Source organism: Ambystoma mexicanum, chromosome 10 (genome assembly GCF_040938575.1).
Source record: "Ambystoma mexicanum isolate Mex_15411 chromosome 10, UKY_AmexF1_1, whole genome shotgun sequence".
NCBI classification, from domain to species: domain Eukaryota; kingdom Metazoa; phylum Chordata; class Amphibia; order Caudata; family Ambystomatidae; genus Ambystoma; species Ambystoma mexicanum.
The window spans coordinates 511,741,325-511,761,374 of NC_090932.1; the positions used below are offsets into that span (position 1 = coordinate 511,741,325).

At 43.0% G+C, this 20,050-nt stretch overlaps 1 protein-coding gene across 2 annotated transcripts in view; it reads left to right on the forward strand.

The window, feature by feature from the left end:
* RYK (receptor like tyrosine kinase) overlaps positions 1-20,050 on the forward strand; it is a 1,007,965-nt gene that overhangs the window by 272,509 nt on the left and 715,406 nt on the right. For both annotated transcript variants that reach the window (XM_069618057.1, XM_069618056.1), the window contains exon 5: positions 14,575-14,634. In XM_069618057.1, the coding sequence (XP_069474158.1) occupies positions 14,575-14,634 (60 nt within the window). The remainder of the gene's footprint in view (positions 1-14,574; positions 14,635-20,050) is intronic.

The window sequence follows — 20,050 nt, forward strand, 5'->3', positions numbered from 1 at the left end:
CATCTGTGAGAACTTGAAGTTTCGAATCCATCTATGTACTGCGCCTCAATGTGCAAATGTGAACTGGCTTCTCTCCCATCTGCAACGGCTCGCTTGGCGCGTTCTAAGTCCTCCAATTTTGTCCTCGTTGTCTGCGAGCTTTGAAGCCCCAAAGAACCATAACTATTGAGACTTTTGATTTTTTTGGGGAAGGTCAGGGAAAGTATAAAGTACCCGAGGAGTTGAGTTGAAAGTGAGATTTATTGTTTGTTTTATTATTTGCAATATGCCAGCCTCCCCTCGGTTAACAGTGTGCAGCATTTACAAGAGATCAACAAAAATATATACATACACATATAGACAAGGTCAGCAATATGAGGTGAATAGAGAGAATTCAAAGATGACACCCAGGTTGTTCGGCACCCAGGATGGTGAAGGTAGGGGTTAGGGTTAGCGTACTTTGTATGCACACTGTACAATAACATTTATTTACAAAAAGACAATCGTATTACAATTATTTAAACCGGGATTTGTACTTCACAACCAGCTCTCCTTTGGGTGGACATGGCACAGTGGCAATGTTGGGTGGCAATGGATCAGTGCTCTGCACATACACGTTCAAAATTCCATATCTGTGCTTCTCTAATACAGCAATATTAAGGCTTTTGACAAAGTCGAACTCCATTTCCTCATAGACTGGTTTGATCACCCATTGCTTACTTCTTTTTGAAAAGGCCCTAGTGTAGCGAGGCATCCTTACATTACCCGTAGTCCTAGATTGTTCACGGACGAGATTCTCGTTATGGGCCAAGACCGCTAGTAGAGTCCTATGTCTCATGCCCTGTATGCTGAAATGCAAGGGCTTTGGTCTGTACTTTAGGCACATATTGTGGAACACCTCCAAACCTCCTGTGTGACAGAATTCTGTCAGTCCCCTCAAATCTCTTGATAGTTTTATCGAAAACAATCTTCTCAATGGCTTTGTGTGTCGGTGAAGATGGATTCAACTACTTCTTCCGTGCCTCCACTAGGGACAAAGGGCCATGTTCACATTGGTGGAAATGTAGGTTTTTCTGACCAGCGGTGCACGTTGGTAGAGTGGTGCATCAGTGACCACCATTTTTCAAGTAGTATTTCCACTGACCCTTCACAAGTTTTGGAGCTCCACCAAAGACTGTTGCTGATCGACTGGGACCACTCTGAAATACTTTACAAACCTTTTTTTTTCCCTGCAGCTGAGATTTTCTTATTGATTGATTTAGCAAGATGCCATACGTCAAAATGATTACTATGTGGGAACTGCTCTCTCATTGTCTTGGCAATTGAAACGTGTCTGTCCGTGGCTATGAGGTCGATGTGCATTCCCCTCCATTGCAGATATTCCACTGATTTTATAAATCCTAGTTCCTCCATGGCCACTGAGGATGTACATTGTGTTACCTGCACGACCACTGAACTCGCAATTTTCTAACTATCCATGTCCTGAAAGTGGTAGGTGCAGTACCTGGCAGAAAAATCCAGAGCTGTCGCACTGTCAATCGTTTGCCTTCGAATGTACTTGCTAGAGACAATTGTTCAATTTTCCAAGCATCACTAATGGCCGGAAACAGATAATCACGTTGGTATTTGTAGTACTGCGTTTTTTAAATGAAATGGAGTCCCACAAACTGAAAGAAAGACTCTAACTTTCTAAAACTGGAGCCACTAAAAAGTAATGCAGCTGCACACAGTAGATTGCCTGCTGGCAGTTTCCCCAGCATCGGTTGTGCAGACCATGAGAACGTATGATTTAATCTACAGGCGGCATGTATTGTGACGTTACTGCCTTGTTTTTGACAAGTCACATGAATCAATGGCTTCCCACATACTTTCCCTCTGACGGAATGCCCACATTTCAGCATACTTATAATATCCATCAAACAACTGTCGAATACTATGTATTTGCCCTCTTTCATTAGACTGTCATCCTGTGTCAAAGTTGATCCGGCCTGTGATGTTGAGGACATATCGCCACATTTCAAAGAACTATCGTTGCTATCCAGTTCTGATGCGTCGGTGAATGTTGCTGCCGGTTCATTCTCTGTCATTTCAACATCTGCTACTTCAACATTGATGGGAGAACACAACAATGTCGACAGCTTTTTTGGTGGCAATTTCTTGGCGGGTGTAGATTGTGTGCATTGATCTGCGACTACTTCAGAGCTATCTTCAATACATCCAGTATCATGTTGTTGCGGTGGTGCGGTCGTACTGTAGCAATGGCCCAATACAACTTTGCTGGATTCTCCGGCCACTTTAATTTCATTTTCTGTCTATTGGACATGAGCATCCCGAGTCTCAACACGCCGCGTTTGAATTAATAGTTCCTCCATAGCCTCCATAGTGTAAATGGTCTGGCAAGCAACATCTCTCATTCGCTTCACTGTCTGTGTATGTATAGTTCGTAGACTCACGGGTAACTAGAGGACAGATTGGAAAAGGGATGTTCAGTTTAAACACAAGATAAAGTATAGTACAATTGACTGGAAAAAACATAAAATAGTCCCTAGCACAAAAAAAATTCTAAAGTTATGAACTGTTTGTAACCAACCTTATTTTTGTTTCTTTTCTTTGCAACTTTTTTGACTCGACCTTCAACATCTGCACGCTGTTACTCCGATTCGTATCCGCATGTCTCCCCTTCCTCTTGCGCTGCAACAACTATATTTTCTGTATCCGCATAGACAGCACGGAATGAGGCTCCATCGACTCCCTGAAACATAGTATTTTCATTACTGTGTATCAAAATATTGTTATCATAAACACACGCGAGGACGAACACACATGTACATCTCAATAGCCAAACACGATTTAAACATTGTGTGGAACAATCAAACGACAAGCATTTGAGCTCTGATAACCGAGTTCGATGGAGCTGTTAGTATCCATACCGCTGGCTCTGCATGGACTGCCACAAATGATTGTATTGAAGAGGAGGCATCAGGAACTCCCTGAAACACAGTACTTGCGTTAGTAGGGTTTTCAATATTGTAAACATAACACACACTTGGGGTCGACGTCATATGTACATATAAAGAGATGACCACAAATGTTGCATTGTCTAAAAGAATCCAGGAATATTTAAATATGATCAGATTTAATTGACTTATTTCTCCGATTTCTTTACATCTGCATCATCTAAATGGGATCTTGTGATTGTAGTGGAAGCTCCATTGTCTCCCTGAATCACAGTACTTGCGTTAATAGGGAAGAAAGTATAGCAAATGGAATCACGTCATATGATCACGCTCGATGGAGCTGTCAGTATCCATACCTCGTGCTGCTGAAGAATATCTAGGGCTGTTATCAATGTTGTGCGCACTTACGAAAGCTGTTGCGCCGATTCGTATCCGCATGGTCCCGCTTCCCCTGGAATTACTTGAATGTCAGGCTCCGCATCAAGTGCGTGGGTTGATGCTTCAACAACTGCCTGAAACATAGTATTTGCATTAGTAAGGATTACAATATTGAAAACACAACACACACTTGGGATCGCCCGCACAGGTACATATCTATGGCTAACCACGAATGAAACATGGTGTAGAACAATCAAACGACAAGTGTTCCAGTCCTGATGATCACGGTCGATGGAGCTGTCAGTATCCATACCTCGTGCTGCTGAAGAACATCTAGGGCTGTTGTCAATGTGGTGGACGCTTCAGCATCTCCCTGAAAGATAGTACTTGCATTAGTATGGATAACACTAATTATAACTGAAAACAAACACCAGGGGACGACAACTAAGGTGTATATCAATTGGAAAGCACTAACCAAACAATTGGTAAAATAATCACATGATACATAAAAACTATTACTTGACATGCATAAAACAAGTCTGTAGCGGAATAGCCAAGTATGATTACCTGATACGCCCTAGAAGTGGTTGATAACTGGGAGCACGTCACGGAAGTAGAATGTTCTTGCTTCAGATTCAAGGGATAGTCAAGAAGTTGTAAAGGTAAATTATTATTTGATAATGAAATGCCAATATTTAGAATTGCCATGTAAGGAGACAGAATACTTGAGTAATGCGCAATATAGCACAGTTCCCTGTGCCCATATATAGATTTCTTTTGTGGGTTATGAAATCTAAAAATGTATTGATAAATGTCATTATTCAAAAAGCTATACACTCATATCAATGTCGAAAGTATTACAAATTGGAAACAACACCTAAAATATCAATGAATCCATTCGGCTACCTACACACTACCGTAAGGCCTAAAGCTAAAAACTGACACTTGACTCACAAGTGGCGGAATGTGGACGAATATAGTGGGAATAGCGTTTGAGAGCAATTTTCGTGTCGATCGCCGTTTATTCTTCTTAGTTACCCAAGATGTGGTGTACATGTTCGAGGGAACGTGCCGGCTGCAGATGCGGTATCGATCACCCCTCTTGTCCTCAAAGACTTGTTGGACTCTACTTTCCAGCTCATCCAGTGGATATCCGCAATGTCTGACCCATTCTCTTATTCGATCAACAGTTTTCGGGAATGCATGCATTGTAGTGCCTTCAGATTTAACATGGGTCTTCAAAGGGCAACTGCTAATCGAACAGGCAGGCATTGTTGAAAATTCTGAAATATAAATATCAAGATTATAAAACCTTGATGAATATAAATGTCATAAAGTAAATGAACCATACCATGCTCAATGCAAGGTTTGTTTTGGGCGCCGGAACTATACCAGTTCATCATGTGCGGCTTAGTATTTGCATAAATTACAGAAATGTTTTAAATTATGTGACTAAACTCTGAACATGTGACTCGTCCCTTGGATGTTCTGTCTTGCACGAAAAGGAAACATGCTTACATTATAGACTGGACCCCCGAAGGATGCAATTCGATGACAATTGACACAGATGAAAATAAATAGCATAACAATTGAAACTCAAGTCAATAGCAATGAGACCAATGACCGTAGCTCTATTGGGTACTGTAATTGCAAATGGATAGAAATGTAAAAATGACCGAAATATGACTAGGATACATGGCCTTACCTTGACCAACAAACAGTTGGATTCAGCAGGCCGAGCAGTATGTTGCAGGAAAACAGGTAGATGGCCACAGGTAGCACACTGACGAGTTTGCTTGAAGCGGTCACAGATAGCACGACGACGAGCAGATTAGCATAGATCTCAGTGCTTCTCAGGTAGCAGGTTCAGGAGTTGACTTTCAAAGCACAAAGATGTTCTCATGAGACATCAAGTGGTTTATAAAGTATTAGAAACAGGGGTGTGTTTGTGGATAAATGACGTGTGTATGTCGTGGTATTATGTGGTTGGCAGGGGGGCGGCCTGCCTGGAGACACGGCGTCTGAGGAGGCCATGTGAGCGATGGCCCGTGGGCGTGGGATACCTTTTGAAGTGTACATGCTATTTGGCACCTTGGCCGTTTGCACCCGTGACAGCCCCCCATGCCAGCGCTCATCCCCGTGTGCGAACCGCCTTTGATGGAGGGGGGTGCGATGGATGGGCCTGGGGCGTGCAGGCAAGTGTGTGGGATCGAGGGGCCATCAGGCCCCTCTCATCCTTTACTTCTCAGTAGAAACTCGTACCAAGTGCCTCCAGTAGTGGGTTCGCCCCTTGCCCTTATGTGATGTTAACTTTGGATGACATTCGTGTAGATGGGACAGCAGGACACGGGGCATCCATTTTTGTACCCCCTTTCTACTCCATCTTGGTGACCAGGCCTCACTGCGCAGAGCACATGGCCCCCACCCTCGTTCCCACTCTGACTGGAAAACTCCAGAGGTATTTGCAACAGCTAATAAATGTAACACATCACTCTTCCTCTGAGATCACGGTCCTGCATGTGATCCAGCCTGAACTAAGCACATATCTCGTTCATCTCCACAAACGTGTCCTTGCCCACGCACCCTCGCCAGTGGAAACTTACTGCCATTCTGACCCTGTGTCCCTGCAAGGTAATCTCTTCATGTGCCAGACCACTGACCACGCCATGATGCCCACTTAGCAGATCCCCAACTAACATTAGACCCCTACTGCAGTATATCGTTGCCTATCAATAACAAATGCCACATAACAGAGATTCTTGTGAGCACAGACCCACACTTCAAACAGTGTATTATAGTGGTCAAGACCCTTAACCTAAGGCCTGTATAATCCAATGTTAATTGATAGTATAGATATGTGTGTTTTATAGCGACATAACCGACTGAAAGACTTTGAACAAGTGTTATTTAGTGCATGCATTATTGAGAATATATTATGTTAGCTTAGATAGTGACCACCCTCCTTCACAGCGACTTGACCTTTACCCATTCCGAGCACAGATGTCTGACGTCCATTCTTGAATGGAGACACACTTGATTCATTTAAAAAATAAAAAAAAATGTTGTTAAAATATATGTGGTGTTTTATTTTGTATCTTATTTTGATGACACAAAAATACAAGACTTTAAACTTGCACAGGTCAGGTTGCAGCACAGCGAGGGAAAATCCGCTGTACTGACCGCTGTCACTCGGGAACGTTTCTCTTATGGCACGAATGGCACAGGCGGGTATCCCTCTTCAAACGCGGTGTCCAAGCCTCCCGTGAAGCCACCATGTAAAGGAACGGTAGGCCACCAGCCTGTACCACCTGTAAAAAGGAATGAAACAAACGGTTTTTAAATGACCAAGATAAGTTTAATAAACGTTTGTTGTCAATGACAATTCTTGTAACTAATGGCATTCTGCTCGGACAAATGCTATCTAGACAATGCACACTATTGAACGACTTTCATGCGTTACAATGATATGTATATGTAATTTTGGATATAGTAGAAGACCATGAAATAGGAGTGGCATGACAAGCAGAGTATACTTACTCGTTACTCGGATTACGAGGACGAACAGTTGCGTGAAGTTCGTGCATAAGCACCATCATTATCCTCAGCACGGACCGTGCCCTGAAGTCTGGCAGCTCGGTGATGCATTGCGGTCGTGGCTCGCCTTCCGAAATGTAGGCCACACATCCCGAGTTTTCACAGCAGCAGCAGTTCTCGTCCTCGGTTGGCATTAGCTCGCACCGATTGCATGTGCACCAGGTGGAAACACCGTCCATGCGACTAGGTCCAGGCTCTTCAGCTGTTGAATCGTCCTCCCAACTGCCGTCCGAAGACCCATCGTTTTTGCACGTTTCCCTTTCCAGTAGTTCCTCCTCGGTATACTCGGGCTCGTACATGTAGGGCATTATTGTAGCCATTGTGTGTTAAACAAACTAAAATAATTTATAGCGGTGGTACTGGTATCTGTTCACACGGGCTACAAGCAACAAAGGTAGCTGACCAGAGCACAGAAACGAGTCACAGAATACTCAAAGTAACATAGAGAGAGGAATGGAATCGAAAATCTGCTGCTGTGTGTTGTGAAACGGTCTGTTTATACTTATTGAGGAAAGAGGCGTCCTGCCATTTCCATGGCGACACGTCATTAGCTGAAGCGCAGCGAATGTTGACACGAGACGTGCTTTCGTGTTGTGAAACGGGCGGTACACGTCTGCTGATGACAGGCTCAGGGGCGGGGGATATGATTTAGTGCCGCAAGAGCCGGTCAGCCAGGGTGATGGGGGGGGGGGGGGGGGGGTGATTGGATTATCACAAAATGGCAGCTCCCTGATGCCTGTTTTCGCATGCGTTTAATGGATGAAAACTCGGGTAAGGTCCATAGGAAATTTTTCTAAAATCGAGCGACTTAGGGTTAAAAACACATGGCCGAGCCATAGGGGCAATAAAAAAATGTGACCGAACCATTCCTTTAACATTCAGACTCCAGAAGCCCTGCAAGACAGAATTTGTCGATGACATCTTAGAAGAAAAGAAGTCTGTTGCCCAGTTTATTCCTTTGCTTCAGTACATTGATAGATGTATTCAGCCTTCTTTGTTTACTCCTTCACGAACCGGAGCAGTCAATCTCCATGTTGAGAAAACCTTTAAACCTGTGCCTATTGATCCCCTCTACATTAGGGGACATTCAAAACCAGATTCCCTTGAGGTCACAACCACAAGGAAAAGGGCTGGCACTCCATTATTGTCTGCCGAGGCACCACCTGAAAAGGAGACCCACAAATGATATGCTCTAGGTAAAAAGTATCAACATCAGCAGTTTATAAAGTACGCATTGCTAACAATACAACATTAGCCAGCTGTGTTAGTTCACTTTGGGACAGTATCAACAACCAACTTGATGCTGTTCCTGGACCATAACATTCACAAATTCACAAAACAGTGTCTCAAGGCAAACAAGTTGCCAACTGAACAATTAAAAATAACCCAGAAGACACCACTGGTCAAATCATAGCTGAGAGGTACTCTTTTAAAACGTCCTTCTTGGTTACCCCATTCAGGTTTTAAACTTGAGACAGAAGCTATGCTGCTAAATTTGCCAATCAAACCCAATGTCTTGTTCAGTAAGGCAGTAGATGCACTTAAAAATGCTAAAGAAGAGCATTAAACCCTTAAAACTCTGGGGCAGATCTCTAATAAGCCATATATCCAATGGGGCATTTTTAAGGACAAGGGGCCCCGATGTACATCACAGGTAGGTTAACGTTGGAGACCTTTCACTCCATTTTTTAACCCCCAGGCACAATCAACTTTTATCAGTCCACCTTTCAAAGAGGCTATGAAAGGGGAAGAGATAGGAGTAGGGCTGCAGCCACCAGAGCCTCCTCAGCCCCTAAACAATGTTGCACACATTCAGATTCCCTCCCATGTCTCCCCAGAAGGGGGGTCACATTTCTCTTCACCCACCCATGGGGGGGACCTCACGTCTGACCAGTGGGTGCTGTCGACTGTGTCCAAGGGTTACTCCACTGAGTTTATAGAAAAACCTCAACATCATCCTCCAAGACACAAGATGTTGCAGGAACATCAGCAAATTATACAAGCTGTGATTGAGTCTACACTACAGAAAGATGCAATAGTTTCCCACCTCAAGAGGTAAACGAGGATATCTTCAGTGTTCTTCCTTGTTCCAAAGAAGGATTTAACTATGCACCCTGTGTTAAACCTACACCCAGCTAAAACATCTCAAACCACAAAGGTTTTGAATGACAACTCTTCAAGAAGTGATACCTCTCCTAAAGGATGGAGATTACATAGCATCGTTGGATATGAAAGATGCTTACTTTCATATGTCAATTTTGCCACTGCACAGCAAATGCTTGAACTTCTAAATAGGCAAACGGACAGTTCAAAGTACTCCACGTCTGCATTTCCTCAGCACCAAGGTACTAGCAGTAGTGACAGCACACTTCATTCGGCAATCCATTCCAGTGTACCCTTATCTAGATGACTGGCTCATAACAGGGGACGCGCTAAAAATGTGTCTACAGCACACACAAGCCACAATTGACTTTTTGTTTCAATTGGGGTTCGCCATCAATGAGAAAAAAGTCTCGTCTCCAGCCAGGTAAAATTATTCCTGGATTCCTGGATTCATTGATTAGAACACACGAAGGCCTAGTCTTCCACTCCAACTAAGAGTACAAAACATGCTGTTTCAAATTATATAGCCAGTCGTCAGATAACTGTACAAAAAAGCAATGTACCTTCTTGGGATGATGGCTTCACGCGTATACCTTGTCCCACATGCATATCTGTGCATGCGTCCGGTGCAAGAGTGGTTAGCGAATTGGTCTTAAGCAAATCTGTCAGTGGGAAATTCTAGTGGTCATTTCCCAATTTCTAGTATAAGCCTTGCAGTGGTGACAAAAGAAAACATGTGCAAGTCAAAACCCTTTCGCAACTCAGCAGTGAAAGCCACTTAAAACAGATGCCTCACTCAGGGTGGGCAGCACATTATCTCCATCTAACCCCACATGGCAGGCGGACACGGTCAATATAAAAAAAAAAATGACCTGCTAGAGTTGCTGGCCGTCTTCAAAGCACTTCAAGCTTTTCAACATCAGCTAGCAGGAAGCACAGTTCTATTCGTCAAAGATGGCACTACTGCCATGCTCTACATAAACGAACAGGACGGCACACACTCTCCACGTTTGTCCATTTTAGCTCGGAGAATTTGGAATTGGTCTCTCCACCAAAACCTATTCCTCCTGTCTCAACACGTTCCAGTGGAGCACAACTCTTTGGTAGATGATTTAAGCAGATGTTACAGCTGCCCAGAGAGCAGGAGTGGCAAATAAACCAGGTATCTTACACCTCTTCAGACAATGGGGGCGACCAGACATGGATCTCTTTCCAACACAAGAAAACACTGAGTGCACAAATTACATATCCAGGTATCCCTACATAGGATTTGAGGGCAATGCTTTATGGATGAATTGGTCAAGGAGACTACTGAACAAAGTAATCCACAAGCTGCACTAGGAGCAAGTCACTCTTATCACTCTTATCCTGATAGCACCAATGTGAGCATGCCGGCCATGGTTTTCACACCTGGTCAAAATGTCTCTTCACTCACCATTCACTACTGTGCCCTTTCACCATGCTATTCCAACAACAGGGGACAACACTCCCATCTATGCCCTCAAAAGCTGAATGTGGTAGCTTGGCTCATGAAGTCATAGAGTTTGGACATTTAAACTTGACACACAGATGTATGGACATCTTGAAGGAGGTGCGAAAACCCAACATAAGACACTTTCAATAAATGGCAATACTTTGTAATTTGGTGTGGAGCACACAGAATTAATCCTATTGACTGCTCACATCCATATATAGTACACTATCTGCTTAACCTTTTGGTTTCAGGATTGGTCTTTAATTCTCTTAAAGTTCACCTAACAGCCCTTTCAGCAGTCACCATCTGTCAAAGTAAGGTGTCATGGTGGAAAGGACCAGTGGTTAAAGCATTTATAGAAGTGGGTTAAAAGATTACAACCCCAAATTTCAAATCCAACTCCCGGATTGGACTTCAACGTTGTACTTACTAAACTCATGGGTCCCCCTTTTTGAAACTATGCGTAATGCCAGTTTTAAACAACTCACAATTACAAGGCTGCATTTCTTGCAGACATTACATCAATAAGAAGGGTCAGTGAACTGCAAATCCTCTCTGTTCAAGATCCATTTGTGGTAATTCGTTAAGAAGTGGTTCTAAGAACAGGCCCACGTTTTTCTCCTACATTTATCTCAAAGTTCCATGTCAACAAGTCCATAGAACTTCCAGCTTTCTTCTAAAACCCAAATAATTTAGCAGATAAAAGCTTCCATACTTTAGATGTTAGGAGAGCTGTTATGTACTACCTGAACAAAATAAAGCCACTGATGAAAACATATTGGTTGTTTTTTTCCATAGCCATGGGAAGAGAAGGGGATCCGTCTCTAAATCAAATGTTTCCAGATTAATTGTCAAATGCATTAAAATGTGTTATTCTCGGTCCAAGAAAACTTTACCTTTCACACCCAGAACACACTCCACTCTGGGCACAGGAGCTACTCTAGAATTCCTAGCAAATGTACCTTTAGATGCCATTTGCAAGGCAGCTACTTATTCCATTCACACCTTCACACAGCACTACTGTTTGGGTACACATTCAAGGGGGGGGGACTCCCAGGTAGGCTAAATGGTGTTAAGACATCTTTTTGCCGCTAAACCTTCTAACAGCCCACCACCTTCTCCAGGTACTGCTTGCAAATCTATGAAAAGCATGTGATACCGAGCAGAACCACAAGCATCAGAAGGCATACATTATTTTCTGGAATCGTATTTCTGATGCTTGCATCTGCTTAGTTTCACCCTGCATCCCCTCATGGAGTTGAAGGTACATAGACATCTTACACCACCTTACTTTCCTGTACTTACGCATACACTCTTATGTTCCCCTCATGCCGGAAACAAAACAATCTGAGGTACCTTGACATTGCCGGGATTATGGGTACAGTACAATTCACATTGTGGATAGTATTACAAGCACGCCCAGTCGACATCCCTTTTTCGAATTTTGAAAAAAAAGTAATGCTTTACTTTGCATCTACCACTAGATGTCAGCCTATTCACAGCATGCGATTCTAAGCAGATTACAAGCACCAGAAATATGATTACGGTAATGAATGGAGCATTCAAAATATCAATAGATTGATCAATCATTATAGAACAAAATAATGCAGCAGTTTGTGTCATCCTAAATACAAATTCTATGAACAAAGTATATTGAATTAGATACACTGCTTTCCCTCTTCTATTTGACCTTATCGATATAACTGGACACTGCATACATTTTATCGATCATCTCATCAATGAATAAATACCTCTGTTCAATAGGCATGGTTTTGCATTTTTTTTCTTCCTGGATCGACTAGTAAATACTATGTTAATCTGTTAGATTTTAATAGCTGCAATTTAATAGTTCATACATTTCATACATTTGAATCTGGCTGCCCATTTCCTGCCAGAGAACTCTTTTTGATTGGATGAGAGAGTAGTGGCATTATAATGTTCTGGGTACTGGTCCTTAAGGGCTCAAAATCATATATAATGACCCAGCTATCTCGTCTGATTAATATGTAATAAATATAGGAACTGCATTTTCCTATACGAAAAGTAGGTTTGGTGGGAAAATCTTAACTCAATCATTACATGTCCGATAGCCATAAATGCTTGTATGCGTATGTGCATGTTTAGTGTATGGTATACTTGCACTACATTGAGAGGGTGGCACATCTCAGAATTCATCATGATCTTTGTAAAGAAATTTATATTGGTCAACAACCTCTAGTTGGAAAATAAAATCAACAAATAAGATGTGCATTTTCTTATTAGCCTGGTGATTTTCTAGAAATAAAATTTCATCAATATGGGTTATTAATGAATCTATTGATTTCTCTTTTGGTGTTAAATATATGTTGACTATAAACTCCACAGCACTATCATCAATATCCCACCTTACAGTTAAAATATTGAAGAGTAGTTAATCAGAGTAGTTGTTCCAGTCAAGTCATTTTTAAACCAAGTGATCAAACCTCCACTTGGACGACCTCTTTTGTTGCTGCTGTAAAAAGGAAGCATTACCCGGTTTGTCTTCTAGACCTAGCAGTCAAGTGTCTTGTGGACATATGATGCTGTCATCCAGGAAATTCTGCCAATCCTTATCTTCCCACTTTCCTTTAACCTAAGTGATAGTGCAAGAAATAAGGTTCAGTTGTTTACCTTTTGGTCCCTTTGGATCTTGACTAAAGCAAATTACTTCTTCATTTATAAGGGAATTTATGGTTGCTTCAGTGTTAGTTATATATTATAGTAGAGTCAATCTATTTCAATGAGATGATCTTTGATTATCTTACAGATGGATTTTATTGTAAAGGAAAGAGATGGTTGAATAACTGAACCAACCGAGGGAGTCTGGAGTGGGAGGTAAAATGCACTTTTTTAAAAAAAATTTTGAATTGCTAGGTCCAATGTAGTATAGATTACAAACAGGTGTTTGTTTTCGTTTTAAACTATATTTGGACATACTTACATTAATTTAGAGTGTGAAGGAACTTATTTTATATAAGAACAAACAAAAATACTGACACCGTTACATCATGTCAGGAAGCATGACATCCATCTAGTATTGTCTGCAGTATAGTGTACTTCTGCTTTGAGTTCAAGCTAGCTTCAAATGCCTAAAACACTTTGCAGGTAGCTTGTTGAGTCACATCATTTGTTTGTCTTATGCTACAGGTTCAATGTCTGTAGTGATCTCTGAAAGTATTCATCCCCAATATTGTGGGTATCTCTTTATTCTGTTTTAAAGATACAGATGTGCAACAAGTTCTCGCCATACTAAGGTGTTAACAAAGCCATGCCATTGCAAGGCTTAATTTTCACGTTTGTCCATTGCTCCTTGAATGACCATCAGTATTTATATGCCTTTTTATGGAGAACGTTTTTTCTCTGAAAAATGCCAAATCCCTTTGCAGCTTGCCATGGGTGCTAACTTTAGATATTCGGTAACAGGGCTAAAAATCCCTTACCAAATAAAACCAAACATTTTTTTTAATTACTGGGTCAAAATGTTGCCTTTTACAGCACATTCTTTTCCGAAAGAAAAACATATCTGCAAGGCTACAATTGGATACTGCTGCACGGTAAGTGATTGTTTGTACAATGCTGTACTAGAGGCCTACTTCAAAGAATAGAGCGTAGGGATTGATCAAGGGTGTACAGGTATAATTTTGTAACTCGTGCAGCATTTTTCTAAATATTTTGACCTCTTCCTCCCAGTTTCTTGAGAATTGAATTGTTTGCTTTGATATGTTGGAGCTGGACTGCTTAATTTTGTGTGTATTTATCTTTTATGAATTCTGTACTTTAAGCTATCAAATATCTGGTGCTCTTGGCCAAGGGAAAGAAGTGGGTGGGGTCGTCTTATAGAAGAGGGATGAGCAAGTATTCCTCCCCCACAAGGCTTTATTATAAAATAGTTTGAGTGTGTGGAAGCTAGAGAAAAGTTGATGCTCTGAAATTAATGTTTTGAGGTGAGAATCCAGCTGTTTAAAATAAAAATGGGGCATTTGTAAATTTGATTTTTCTTGATCGCCATTGTCTATGCTATATTTGCTGTACTCCATCCAACTGTCTTGTTTTCTTGCCTCTATTTTACAGAGCTTGAACAAGTGGTCAAAGCTCCAGTCTCTTCTGACAGGAACAGCAGTAAAATTAACTGTGAGTACCACTAAATCAACTAGTGAAATTGTATGTCAATTTAGGAGTATATAGTTTATTCGAGGGGATTGGTTCCTCCAACGTATTCCACATATATGACAGGTAATCACCACAGCTGGGCTGCTTCGGAATTTTATTTTTTTTCTGCGTCCTGCACCGATGACGTTGATACACTGTCCTAGAGGGCCTCTGTCAAGCTGACGTCACAGGATGTTATAAGTAGAACGTACGATGCCCGTAGCCTCAGTTCCGTTTTTTCTGCGACAGTTCGCTTCGGAGATCTTGGCGTGCCTCGGTTCGCTGTTCTTTCGGTTCTTCGAACTTGGTGTTTTGTGAAGATATCATGTCTTCATCTTCTATCCCACGGTCAGGATTCAAGAAGTGTTGGGACTGCGGTTCCAAGATGTCACTTACGGACCCGCACGACGTCTGCCTCTGGTGCCTCGAGTCGTAGGGCTCTGTTCTGGCCGCGCCTTCGAGAGAAGCCGGCAAGGAGCGCGCTAGAGCCATCGTTCGCACAACTTCGGGCTTGGGCGGTTGGCACGATCTCCGGGAACCTTCGAGGTCCTGGTCAGACGCAGTCCTCCGGCAGGATGTCTGATCCCGTTCAGGTGCCGACCTCGGTCGCCCAGGATCTTCTGTGGTGGGCCGTCGAAGGCAATCTGATGAAGGGGGCTCTGTGTTGGCTACCCTGGCCGGAGGTGGTGATTGTGACGGACGCATGCCTCACGGGATGAGAAGCTCATGCCAACGAGTTGACAGTCAGCGGTCGTTGGTCTCCGTCGGAGTCCAGACTCCATATCAATCTGTTGGAGCTGAGGGCCGTCAGGCAAGCCCTGAAGGCTTTTCTGCCATCTGTGTGGGGGAAGAAAGTCCTGATTCTGACGGACAATACAGTGGCCATGCACTACTTCAACAAAAAGTGGGGGGTGGGGGGGGTCTCAGGGTCTCTCCCTCTGTGCAGAGAGGTGATGCAGCGCTGGTTCTGGGCCATTCAGCAGGAAGTTTTAATCTTGGCAGTTCATATGGCCGGAGACGAAAACGTGGTGGCGGACGCTCTGAGCAGGCAGCGCACGGTCTCTCACGAGTGGGAGCTAACTCAGGAGATCTTCGCCCTTTGGGGGACCCCACAAGTGGATCTCTTCGCCACCAGTGTCAACCAGAAGTGCGAAAGATACTGCTTGCGGGAATTTTCTCCAAGAGGAGCCTTAGGGGACGCGTTCGTAGTAGAGTGGTCCTTCCCACTGCTGTACGCGTTTCCTCCGGTCCCCGTGATTCCGCAAGTGCTGCAGAGGTTACGGAGGTTGGTTCCCGAATGATTCTCATTGCCCAGCATGGGCCAGGAGAACGTGGTATCCGGACCTTCTCGACTTGTCCATCTGCCCCCCACGCCGTTTTCCCTACCGAGACAATCTGCTCTCACGGGAGGGGGGGGGGGGGTCAGGTTCTCCATCCAGAGGTCAAGTCCCTCAACCTTCATGCTTGGCTTCTGAAAGGTTGAGTTATAAGGATTGGGACCTCCCTGAAGACGTGATGGAGGTGTTGCTTTCGGCCAGAAGGCCCGCAACAAAGTCCCTGTTCCATTGGAGAAAGTTCTGCGACTGATGCAGGGTTAAGAATGTGGATGCTTTTTCATGTGCCATTCCTGTGGTTCTGTCTTTTTTGCTTTCGTTAGCCCCCAAGGGCCTGCAAGTGGGTACCATTAAAGGTTACCTGGCGGCGCTGTCCATATTTAAGTGCTCGTCTGAGGAGTGTTCTTATTTTAAGATTCCTTTGATTTCTCAGTTTCTTAAAGGGCTAACTAATTTGCCCAGTTGGGATTTGAACCTGGTTCTAAAATTCCTAAAGGAAGCTCTGTTTGAGCCTTTACATTCTTGCCCTTTGAGACTGTTGACCTTTAAAACTGTATTTTTAGTTGCGGTTACTTCCGCTCGCAGAGTGAGTGAGTTGCAGGCACTATCCGCTAAGCCACCCTTCAGTGTTCCATAAGGACAGGGTTGTCCTTGGGGTTCGTCCTTCTTTTCTTCCGAAGGTTGTGTCGGAATTTCATTTAAGCCCGAAAGTCGTTCTTCCGTCGTTCTATCCTCCTCCGCATCCTGGAAAGGAAGAGGAGAGGCTGCATAGTTTGGATCCTAGGAGAGCGTTCAGCTTCTACATCTCACGCATGTCCCGGGTCAGAGTGGACGATCGGCTCTTTGTAGGATACGCTGGAAGGCGTTTGGGTCAAGCTGTTACTAAGCAGACCTTGTCCAGATGGATTATCTTGACCATCTCGGAATGCCACCGTCTGGCGGGTAAGGACCCTCCGGTAGGTTTGAGGGCCCATTCTACTAGGGGTGTGGCTGCCTCCACTGCACTGCAGAGGGGTGTTCCCATTCGTAACATTTATGAAGCAGCCACATATGCTCCATGTCCATACTTTCGTCAAACACTACTCCCTGGATTCTATCCATGGGCAAGATTTGGCCTTTGGTAAGGCAGTCCTCTATTCTGCAATTTGATTGGGCATTCTAAATTTCTAAATTCTTTTCCCACCTCCTTACGTTGGTACTGCTTTGGGAGTCTGTAATAGATGTGGAATACGTCGGAGGAACCAATCCCCTCGAAGAACAAGTTACTTTTTCCTGGTAACGTTCTTTCGATGGAATGTTCCGACGACCTATTCGACATCGCTCCCTCCCTATCTGCCCCTCTACAGAATTTCTTATGCGATAGCAGCTTCCGTTGCTGCAAGGCTTTCTGTAGTCATTCCGGCAGAAGATTGGTGCCACACGTTCTGGGAAAAAACTACAACTGAGACTAACACCATTGTGCGTCCTACTTATACCATCCGGTGATGTCGACTCGACGGAGGCCCTCGAGGACATCGTATCGACATCATCGACGTAGGATGCAGACACCGAAAAAAAAAAAAAAAATTCCGAAGCAGCACAGCTGTGGTGATTACCTGTCATAGATGTGGAATACGTTGTCGGAACATCCCATCGAAAGAAAGTTACCAGGTAGAGTAACTTGTTCATCTTGCATAGAAAAGATATTAACTTGGCAGGGATTGATGAGCAGGAATTTACTGAGTGATGAGACAAAATTAAATCTTTGAGTCTAAAGGGTATCCCTTGAATCTCCAATCTCCTTGTGTGCCTGGCTCGTAAAGTATGAATATCTTTACGAATTATGTATTTTACACATCTGCTTGCATTCTGAGCATTAATAAGTCCAGAGCAGAACACCACTTGAAGTTGTTCCAGCATACACAGGATTTCCCACTAGAATATGTTAGCTTATGTTGAAAGGGAAACTAAAGTAAGGACACAAAAACAGACTGCTTGACGATCTTTGTCGTCCCACATATACCTGTTCACCACCGGTCTCAATTGCTGCCAAATGTATTTTTGTAATGTCTTTATCCTAAACTATCTGACCTAATGAGTTTTAGTTTATTTTGTTTGGTTGTTTAAAATGTTTTCAAGGGCATGGTCAAGGTTCACTACTTTTTAGTTAAAAGTATTTCCTTTCAGATATTATGCGCACAATGTACCATTGAAAGTGGATCAATAATTGATAATAAGATGTTTTACTATGCAAGTGCACAAATTAAATGCCTCTATTCTTAAGTGTTTAGAGAAGAGTCCTGGTTTCAAAAGCAAAGGAATAAGTTCCTGATTAAATGATCCATCTTCACTGTGCAGACTTCACTGTGCAGTGCTGTAGAGGAAGACGTTTATTGAAATGGTTAACTTTAATTCTGGAAAAATGTCAAGTTCACACAATGCTGGCTCACAATGGATGAGCCATGGCCAATGGGAGACCAGTTCTTCCTATTCCGGTTCTATTTTGGCTAATACCGTCGTACCGAGGACAGCTTTTATGTCCACTCCTTTAGTGTATATTTTGAAAGTAAAATGTTGCCATTCCTGTTGTGCTCCCCATCATTGGCAATAAATCCGTCTCGCCCCCAACCTTAATAATTCAGCCAAAGATCATAAGTCTGATCTATCACGAAGTACAGAGGGGGTATAGACAGAGTTGAGCAACTAAAGGGTGTTTGGCAGCAAGAAGGGAGCAACTTAAGACCACTTATTGCTGGTTTTTTAGCAGGTATTGGTTTTCTTTACCTGTACCTAAGTCCCCCCTCATAGCTAAGGAAGCTGATGTTCTGATCATAAATAAAATGAAACCTCTACCTGGATCCTTGAACTCCTACCACACAAGCCCTCAAACTCTGCTAGACTTATCGAATCGCTCATCCCAAAACCTATCATTGCCTCATTAAAGCGCATAAATCCCACAGAAACTAAAACTTGTGTTGGAACTCAATTGTTGCATACACAAATTCCAATACTGACCCGGAGATGCAAGCAGTAAGCCAGATTCCCAGTCCACCCTGCTTGGCTAAGATCCTTTTATCATAGTAGCCAATTATCTTACCCGTTAATGATTTAAAATGTTGCTTCTGCTGAGAAAAAGTACTGAACCGCCTCTTATGAACTTGGGCCACTCATTGGCTGTCAGCAGTGTCAACCACCTTATGCTTTTTATAATATTCTTCATTAAATGCACTTAAAAGGTTACATTTGGATTCTACTTCTATGCCGTCTGTCAATTTTAGATGCTCCTAGAGCTAGTTATGAACTTCTTATATGTACAACAAAATGTGCTCTACGGCTGTGACAGCCTTCCTTCACTACCATTTCATTTGTCACCATATTTCAGCTTGCCACTTAAACCCACGTTGAGGGCCTACAGCTTTGCTTTAGAGCTTACTTTTCATACCCCGGCAAATAATTTGATTCATGTTTCCTCCCTTTTCACCTCCTCTCATGAATGGTCCCATTTCTGGCTGTTAGGTATACCATTACTGTTGAGCTCGCAATGGTTCCCTTCAACATCTTCACACCATTCAGAAGTTTCCCTGATAAACATGTGTAAGCTCCTTGGCCACAGTCGTCGCACAATTCTCCTTATCTTGGCTTCAACAATTTGACCATGAATCCTCACCTCCTCCCGATCCTCAAATTCACTGCATTGGTTCCAATTGAGCAAAATGTGGAATTCTAACTTCTCTATTCAAAGAACCTCACGTGGCCTTTCTTCAGATTGCCTCAAAGTGTTTCACCCTTACAAACCAACCGTCTCCCTAAAGGTGCAGTTCAAACCTTCTGGTGAGGGATTCTGCAAACAAGGCTCAGTCATGTCAACCATTCGCCTCCCATCAACGATAAAGTGTGACTTTCTGCAAGGAAGTCTAAAGTCTTCATTTTCCACAAAGCCTAGCCGCCTTACCCTTTTCGCTTATATTTTTTGCAACAACTCTAAAGTGCTCTGGCTGTGAAATGTTGTTGGTCCTATACAAAAACCTTAAATGTAACAATGCCTAGTCGCACATTTTCGACTTGCTTCGTTAGCCTAAACCAGT